This window comes from Ursus arctos, unplaced genomic scaffold, assembly GCF_023065955.2.
Source record: "Ursus arctos isolate Adak ecotype North America unplaced genomic scaffold, UrsArc2.0 scaffold_11, whole genome shotgun sequence".
Taxonomy (NCBI): domain Eukaryota; kingdom Metazoa; phylum Chordata; class Mammalia; order Carnivora; family Ursidae; genus Ursus; species Ursus arctos.
In genome coordinates, this window is record NW_026622775.1 from 60,595,151 (window position 1) to 60,605,273 (window position 10,123).

Sequence of the window (10,123 nt, forward strand, 5' to 3'; positions counted from 1 at the left end):
TCTGTAAAAGAGAGATAAGAGGTGAGTGGGTAAATATATTACCACAGAAAAATAAAATTAGGAATAAAGAAAAAACAAAGCATCATATCTCTCACGGAATTTTCTCCTGAGTGCTAGAAGCAAAGAAAGTCGACATGGTATTTTTAGTTGTGCCAAGAAAGAGTTATTTATTTGGAATTGTCAATCTGCTTTTAGAAATAAAAACCATGTCTCATTCTGAAAATAAGTGAGCACTTTCAGTGTGCTAGACACTCTTTCAAGCACTGGAGGTAGAACTGGACATCCGTTACTGTCCTGCCCTGAAGGACTTCACAGTTCAAACTAGAGGTAATAATCAGGTGATTACCACCATCATTTCCCCCCCATCAGGATCTGTGCAATGAAGAAACTGGGTGCTTGGGAGCACGGAGGTAGCCTCACCTAGACCTGGGGAAGATCAGAGATAAAGTCTTCAAAAAGGTAAAGTGAGTTGTGGAGAAATTAGCCAGACAGATGGAACTCACATTTTCCTCCCAGTCATTTAATGGAGGGCCTGTAAGTGGTCATTTTACTGAGGTTCATATCACTTATCTTCTCCCAGGTCCCTATCTTAAAGTATTGTATGGACCGTCTGAACCCCAAAACAACAAAAACAATACCAACAACAGTAACAACAGGACCAACTGCTTTCTGATTTTGCTCACACTCATGGACCATTAATAACAACTTACTTTCTTTTCTTTTAGTAGCATTTTACTTGTTACTACAGTTTTCTGCCAATTAGTTTTTATTTTTAATAGTAACACGTTCTCAGCTTTTTATACATATCCCTAACACCTGTATTGGAGATATCCAGAGCTAACATAGGTACTAACTATTGATATCCTGCTTTATCACAACTAGAAATTTAACTTTAAAAAGAAATGTGAACTTTTTCATTTATCTAACATCAATAACAAAAGAAAGTCAAGAGAGTCTAAATCATAGAAAAATAAATAAATTTTAAATGATAATAACTCCAAGATTCTTTTTTTCTTTTATCTTTTTTTGTTTTTTTTCGGTTTTATTGAGAAATAACTGACATATATCGCATACAAATATTGAGGCCTGTATAGAGAAAATTTTAAAGTACAGCATAGTGGTTTGATATATCTATAGTGAAATGATTACCACAATAAATTCAGCTAATGTCCATCTTTTTTCTTATAGGTACAAAAAAAAAGGAGGAGAAAGATAAAAGAAAAAGTAAAAAATATTTTCCTTGTGATGAGAACTGTAAGGATTAAGTCTCTTATCAACGTTCCTATATATCATAAAACAGTATTAGCTATAGTCATCATATTGTATATTATATCCCTAGTGCTTAATTATCTTTTTTTGGGGGGGGTGTTTGAAAAAAAACTTTTACTTTATTTTTTTGATGTTTGGTTGTTGTTGTTGTTTTTAACAGAGCCACCCAGGCACACTTACTTACTTTTAATTGAAGTATAGCCAATACACACTGTTACATTAGTTTCAGGTGTACAACATAGTGATTTGACATATGTTATACTATGCTCACCATAAGCGTAGCTACCATTTATCACCCTACAACACTTTTATAGTACTATAGACTATATTCTCTCTGTTCTACTTCTTATCCCTGTGGCTTATTCATTCCATAACTGGAAACCTATATGTCCCACTCCTTTTCATCCATTTTGCCCATCCCCCCACCTTGATACACAAAATAATTTTAAATGAACAAAGATACCCATTATCTAAGGGAACTCTTGAGTTGAATCATGTATAATATGAAGAATTATTTTATGATATGAACCACTACTTTTTAAGGAATTTTTTAGCTTATATATATTTTTTTCTTTTCTTAAAAGTGGGGCCCATCATATATTTTTTCAGTGATTCATCAGTCTTATATAACACCCAGGGCTCATTACATGACGTGCCCTCCTTAATGTCTATCATCCACTTACCCCATGCCCCCAAAGGAGACATACCATACCATACATGACTGTTAATCATAGGCAACAAACTGAGCGTTGCTGGAGGGGAGGGGGGTCCAAGGTTATTTTTAAAAGATAGTTGTATGAAATTATGAAAGCCATCTAACCATGGTGTTAATAGGAGCAGTAGTGATTCGAAATTTATTGCTGAAATCCTAGTGGTTTGGGGGAGCCATACGTGTTTATGGAAAAAGATATTGGTAAAGTACTCTAATGCCTTAAGGATTAATTTTTCTTACAGAGTGTCAATGGAAAAATGACGTTAACTATGTTTTCATTTTACAAAGTTGCAAAGTCCTACTAAGATCCAAACAAGTAAATACTTCCTCTATTGATTTATTTCTAGGTCATGATTCAAAATAGTAAAACTATACAACTCTAGTCTAAGCAGCATCATAAAAAAGTAGCAACCATTAGATAATGCATTCTCAGTAGGGGTGAGTGGAGTGGGTGGAAGTTTTATATTGGGGTAAAAAATCATATTCTTATAAGCATAAAGCCTATAGACACACACACACACACACACACACACACCATATACCAGAGATTATATATACCATACATGAGCAAATATATTGCATGCTGTGGTATTACAATTCCATGAAGACTATTAGAAAAAAGTCTAAAAATATCTTAAAAGGCTCTTTAGAAGGCAAAAATGGAAAAAGAAAAGTTGAGAAATAATGCATTATATAATACAAATTTTAGTTTCTCATGGTGATAATGAGAAGGAAATCCATTACTCTTCTACTAAATGCTGCCAGAGTAATATCTGAGATTTATTTCATCTTTTATCTTTTATGAGATCGTGAGCACAGGCTCCCTTTTTGCTCCAAGTAATAACACAGATTTAGGTAGAATTCAAATCTAAAGTCATGGGTAGGTAGACAGATGTGACAGACAGATGTTATCTCAGTGCTTACTTGCTGTTTTCTATTTCATGCATGCATGGACATTGATTTAAGTATTATACAGGTAAAATAAACATCAGAAACAATCCTATCATCATCATAGGACTTACAATTAAGAGGGAGAGAGAAGACTTGCATGAAAATCTAAAACACACACACACCCTCCATAGTGGTATTTTGTTAAAAATTGAAGTTCTGTTTTCCCAGGATTTCACACACATTGCTCCATAAATTTTTATAAAGTTATAGAGAAATTCAGGTAGAATGCTGCAGTCACTCTGAAACTGGAGAATCCAGGCTTCCTTCATGAAGCAACTGCACAGAAAATGTTATCAATTCAAACCATGCCTCAAATAAAAGCACACTTTCCATGAACAGTAGGATCATTTTAAGTGGAGAAAAAAGTATAAAACACAAGTGGAAAATACAGAGACAAATAATTTTGGAGGCCTGTATAGGGAAAATAAAAAGTTTACTTTGGCCAAGAGAAAATAGAATGACATTTTAGTAAAAACTAGTCAATAAAAATTGATCAAAATTATTTGATAAATATTTTCCTTCTGAGGTAAAGGCATCCTTATTGCTAGAAATTTTAAAGTTTATAGGATAACCATCTGTTAGAAATATTTTTGAGAGATTCTCAAATTATGTAAGATATTGGATGGACCAGTTACCTCTAATGTAAGCCCAATCATCCTACAGTGCTGATGGTTGTATAAGAGTATCAGAAATATGTGTTCAGCAGTAATTTCTTTTTTAAAAAAAGATTTTATTTATTTAATTGAGAGAGAGCGCAAGAGAGAGCACAGGTGCTGGAGAGGAGAAGCAGGCTCTCCGCTGAGCAGGGAGCCTGATGTGGGGCTCGATCCCAGGACCCTGGGATCATGACCTGAGCCAAAGGCAGATGCTTAACTGACTGAGCCACCCAGGTGCCCCATTTAACAATAATTTCTAATTTATGGCAAATGTTTGATGCACTCATAGAGAATTCTTCATCATTTGCCTGAAAGTTATTCCGTTCAATAAACTATTTCTAGAGGATGTTAATAACAGTTAGATTTTATGCTATTCTTACTTATGCCACTGAAGTTACTGCTTTTGCACGTTAAATTGTTGTAGAGGTACTGGTAATACTTCCTCCTAAAAGTATCTCTAGTATGGAGATTATAAAAGAATTTCAGAAATGCACTATGATGAAGCTGCTTTTTTTTTTTTTTGCCATTGTTTACTTTTCTGACATCTGAGAATTCCAAACTTAGTTTCCTTAAAATGTCTTAAAATGTGGTTGCCTGTAGTTAGAATAGCTTTGTTTTCTGCAACTGAATAGCTCATTCTATTCACATACCTTCTGTTTGTTGCCAAACAGTTGATCCTGTCTTGGAATTCCTGCCTTAACTCCAAAATCATTTCTCTGAAGATGATTCATATGTCTCTATTCCTGACTCACTTCCCCAAGCAAAACAAAGCTACAACTGTATCATTCTTCTAGAGGGAAAGACAAACAATCCACGTTTCCACGTAGACATTTACCTACACATTAATTTATTTTCAATAAATACTTTTAATCCACTATGAAGATAATCATATGCAGAAGAGTAAGAGACATATTTGTTGGGAGAATCAAGAAGGATCCACTATATATCATTCAGGAAGTACGGAAAAGTAAAAGATGTACTTTCTCAAAATAATTCCATAAAAGTCTCCTGAGAAAACTAAGTGGGTGTAATGTGTCATCTATGATTGTGAAATTATGAGAGTTGAAATTAGAGCATTAGGAGTGTCTATAGAAAAGTTTTAGAAAGATACTGTTGATATGAACAGGTCTCTAGGATCAACTGTATAAAACTATGATAAATCTGTGACTTTGTCACTTAGTTATAATCAATTTTACCTCCAGTTTAACTCAGGGCTCTCTGTATACTTCTCTGTGCCCTACTTTATAAAGTTTTACCCTTATTGCATATACATATTTATTATTTCTTCTTTGCACACAGAATTATCACCTTCATAACATTTTGACTGTTAAATCTACAGTTCAAGCATCATCTCTGCATCCCCAGCTGATGGCAGGATACCAAGATCTACAGCTAGCATCTCAAACTCAAATACCCTAAACCAAGTTCAGTGTTTTCTTTTCTTCCAACAATCCAAATCCTCTACTTGGTTTTCTTTCTTTAAGGAACCCATATTTTGATGAAAAGTTCAAACATGGTTTTCAAATTCTAAAACAAAGAGATTATCCTTTTCTTCTTGTAGTTGAGCCATTATTGTTTCTTTATATAGTTCTTACTATTACTAATTATTATTAGTAATCTTATTGAGATATTTTGAGCCAAGTTAAAAGACCATTCCTGTTACGATGACTATCCCATTATAATTAAATTATTTGTTTCTAAATTTTATCCATATTCTATTGTGAAAGGAAACTGTTACCTCTCCATATTTCTGCAGGTTTATTATTGGAGTCAGCTCAGTAGTTGTTGCTGGTGGAATATGAATGTAAACCATAAATCAGAATTTCTTCACTGAATTTGACCATCACCACTCCTTAAGCATACTATATGCCCATTATCATTTCCTTTATGTCTCATTTCTGCCCAGTGAACAAGCATCTTGAGATCCAACACAAGTACCAAGCCTTCTAGATAGTTTTCCTACCTCACATTTCCAAAACATTGCTGTTTGTGTTTTGCTTTTATTATTTGGTCCTTGGTATTTTCTTCCCTGCTGTGTTTTAAGTTCCATGATGGGAGAGATGGTAGTTCCCAATCAGCTAACTTGAACCTAGCACAAAAATTTGTGCACAGAATTTGGTAATCTTGTTGAATTGCTTAACATTACACATTATATACATATTTGTTAATTGACTTGCCTCAGTACATAATTGTAGTTAAGGGAAGAAAACATATATAGCACAGGAAATACTTTGCAAGCTGTTTTCTGAATCTGCAGGGCAAATTGCCTGAGGCACTAAGCAGAGAACTGGGCCATGATCCTTCTATACTTGGGAAAATGTATGATTATTTATAGACATAAAGGTAAGCAGCATATATTATGTGTAACATAATTTTAAAAAATTATATAGAATCTTATTACTGTACCTGAATAAGAAATCTTTGTGGTAAAAGTTTATTCTTTGAAGTCCCTTTTTCTTTAGTATCTTACATAAGAAAATAGAGCCAACATTAAAAAGGATTTTTCCCCATGCTCCAAAACATACCAAAAGCAAAAACAAGAAATTCTATGTCAAAATGTTTTTCTTAGGCTTCAAAGTAAACCAAGAAAGCATTTTATTTGTGATTATCATGAAGTCTGAAATTCACACATTTAGTTTTTGACAGAGTGTACCATAATTTATTCAAGTAGCAAGTCTGTGTTGGTATCAAATTGTAAAGATGAAAATAAAATTGTATTTTATGAAAATAACCAATTTAAATGAAGTATTTTTGGCAGTTCTCCTGTTTTTAGAATTTGTTCTGCAAGCTCCTCATAATCATCACCTATTTGCATTTCAAAGGAAGATGAACACTCATGTTTTGTTCTTTATTTTATTAATATGAGTACTAGAACCCAAAAGCCTAGAAGGATTGTTTCAAAAAAACAGCAATATCTGAGCAAAGTGTGAAACTTTTAAAAAACTTTAGTACTAGGAAATTCAGATTTTTCACATCTGTTTACACAATTTTCTCACTTGCACGTTTTAAAGAATTATCTTTTTTTAAAATAATTCCCCTTCAAAAATTGTATTTTTAAAATACCTGATGTATTCTGGTAATGAATACTTCTAATTGTATTAAAGAAGTAAATATTTTTGTTCTTCTGTTTTTGCCTTAGTAAAACTCATGTACTAAAAGGTAGAAATTATGCCAAGATAAAAGAATTAAAATGTCATCTGTGGGCCTGCAATAATAGTCTAAGAAAATGCTAGAAATGTTTATAATAATAGGCACTTAACAAACTTTGTACTAGTAATAACAACAGAAACCCTCATGCATTGCTGATAAAAGTATCAATAAGCACAATTACTTTGGAAAATTTGCAATATCTAATAAAGCTTAACATACTCATGCCCACCTTATGATCCAGAAATTCCTGTGCTAGAGATAGGCTTTGACTCAACCCATACTGCCCCCAAAATGCATGTATTCACATGTATTCACATGTACTCACAAAAAGACATGTTCAAGGATATTCATGGCTGCAGCAGCCAAAACCTAAAAGAATACCCAAATATCCTTCCTAGGACACTGGATAAATTATAATATCATCATGTAATGGAATACTATACAGCAATGAGAATAAGCAAACTGTTGCTCCATGCACTAATATGGACAAATCACATAAACATAATGCTCAGAAAAAGGAAGCAGACTCAAATAAGTATTTATATAAAGTTCAAAAACAAAACAAAACAAAAAAACCAAACCATACTTATTGTTCTATAAGTCAGGATAGTGATTATCTTTGGGCAAAGTGGTACCTGGAAAACGTACGGCAGTGGGAGGGTGAGTGCAATTGTGAAATTGACAATTCTACTTTTTTTTCTCCCCACAGAGTACTTATCTTTATGTGCCTGGCTTATGTCACTAAGTGCAGAATTTCCTTCTTTTTAAACACTGAATAGTATTCCCTTGTATTTATATGCCCATTTTTTATCCATTCACCCGTCAGTGGACATTTGATGTTTCCATACATTAGCTTTGTGAATAGTGCTGCAATAAACGTAGATCTCCTTGAGATTCTGACTTCACTCATTTAGATAAATAACCAGAATTGGGACCACCAAATCATATGATAGTCCTTTTTTAGTTTTTTGAGGGCAATTCTACTTCTTGATTCATGGTCTTTTCACATGAGTGTGCTACCTTTGAGAAACTTTACATGGCAACTTATTATTTGTGTACTTTTCTGCATGCATATTATATCTCAATAAGATTTTTAAAAATCTTTAAACCTATCAAAAGAAGTTCGTACTAATAAATAATTTAATTAAAAATATCTACGGTTTCCAGTTGTAGTTCTTGCCTCCAAATTGTCCTAAAAGAATATTTCTAAATAAATTAAAATGATATATTTGTAAATTAATACTAAATACTTTTTTGTCTTTATTTTTTCCTTTATGTTTCCTTATAAGAAATAGATTTAGTGAATAAAGAATAGTTTTCATAAGGACATTTATTTTACAAAATATTTCCAGTAGAGGGAGCTTCACTTTTTTTTAACTATAAGAAATTTTCTTTTAATAGCCATCACTGAAAATAAATACATTTAAGTTTTTAAATATAATTAAAGTTCTTCACAGAGTGGTGACTTACCTTCATCTAAGACCAGTCTAAGAGAAAAATTTTATTCAATTTATCAAAAAAGAAGAAAAACCTGATGATAAAGAATATATATACCGTACAAACTTCTATACTGGGCATGTGTTTTTCAGGGGATTACATCTTTGGATTATTCATAAAAAACATTTTTATTACACTTATTTAATATTACTGAAGATAAATTCTTATAATTATGATCATCAATTTGAAATAAAATTTTTGTGAATTTCAATGAAACTAGACAAAAATCAAAGGATTTACTGATGATTTTATATACCTAAGAATATATTATAACAAATATCATAGTGAATTACCATTATACAAATTTGACCTTATTGATCAAAATGGTTTAGTTACTGACATTAAACTTCCTAAATCTAAGTGTCTGTCAACTAAGTTACTTTGATTTCTTTGGAAAAAATATGCATATTATCATCTAAGATACTGAGAAATAATTATAGTAAAATGATTCATTTCACTTATAACATGAATTTTGTGCTCCTTTCTATGAAATTTTTGTAAATATGAAAGTTCTACACTCTTTGTTTTTATCACTATATATAAAATTTGTGACAATTGTACTTACAAAAGTTTACAGTCATATTAAAATATTTTTCACTGAAAATATCCTAGTTTACAGTGGTTCAACCCTATACTTCAGAAAAAAAATAATTTCAAAATTATAGTAACCTTCACAATTAGTTCCTGTTACTACAGGCATATCAGAATAATATAACTTTCTTTAAGGCAGTTTTTATGACATACACTATGTTTTCTAAGGTGCCTAAGGATGAAAAATGGACACAGCAACCCAGAAGACAATATTTACATACTTAAAATAGAAATTAATATACAGTAACTTACTTATTCTAATTATTTGATTTCAGTCCTCTTGAAAAGCTTGTGGGCCATAAAAATGGAAATCTTAGGGTAATTATAATAGTAAAGTAAAATTTACTTTGGTGGTTCAAAAGTCTATATGAGCATAATCTTGCTTATATATTGTTTGATTAAAAATAAGGGTTAAATTATCTGATCTTTTGACTAGTCTCTCTTTATTTAAAAAAATAAATAAAAAGGAAAGCCCACCAAATATGACCGGAAATGATAAGCAAATTACATGTCATAGAACAATTTTATTCTTCAGCAGGTTTCTTATAATATCACTTTCTCCAAAAAGATTATTTTTGACATAGAACATATCTAATGATTTATTTATGATTTTGTCTTCATGTGTTACCTGAACTAAGCTTTTTAGACATGGTACTTTCAAGGCCTTAAGTGTTATTTATTTAACTTAACCTCTGGATAATACCAACAATGTTCAGAATTTCTCTGATCAGTAAATGCTTATGTTGTAGATTTTTTGCCATTTAAAAATATTATTTCTAATTACTAAATATTTTCTAACTTTCAAAAAGAAAGTAACACTCAGAATTTATATTTCACTTAGAAAAAAGAAACTCTATAAGCAATTTGAGAAAGAAAACCTAGGTTTTGGAAGTAATTTTTCTAGGGTATATACTCAGCTGCAAATAATATGAGGCCAATTACTTAAAAGCACTAATTAGCGAAAATAGAACAAAGTTACATGTTTTTAGAGGTCTTGATAGACTCCTGGACAGTTTTAGATAGAAAACAATGCAATTTAAGGGACACTTTCAACAAGTCAATTTCGAATTGCATTCTTGACTTCATCAATAACAAGTGGTTGCAACCTAGTGCACAAGCTTAAATAGTTCAACTGGTAAATAGAAGTGGACTCACCTGAGTAATAGTGCTGCTTCCCAGAAGTAAAATCCCGAAACTAACGTCCGAAAGTGTCTCACGTGGGCCATGATACAGAGAGATTTTCACGATCCTGAAATTAGTCTTATCCAAGGCATGGGGGACGAGAAAGCCAGGAACG

At 32.0% G+C, this 10,123-nt stretch overlaps 1 protein-coding gene across 2 annotated transcripts in view; it reads right to left on the reverse strand.

Annotated features, from left to right (window-relative positions):
• Positions 1-10,067, reverse strand: part of GLRA3 (glycine receptor alpha 3) — a 177,516-nt gene extending 167,449 nt beyond the window's left edge. The window contains exon 1 of one of the 2 annotated variants that reach the window (XM_026518883.3): positions 9,982-10,067. In XM_026518883.3, the coding sequence (XP_026374668.1) occupies positions 9,982-10,052 (71 nt within the window). In that variant the 5' untranslated portion in view covers positions 10,053-10,067. The remainder of the gene's footprint in view (positions 1-9,981) is intronic. The other variant, XM_026518884.1, reaches the window with a different exon arrangement.
• Between the last annotated feature and the right edge of the window lie 56 nt (positions 10,068-10,123).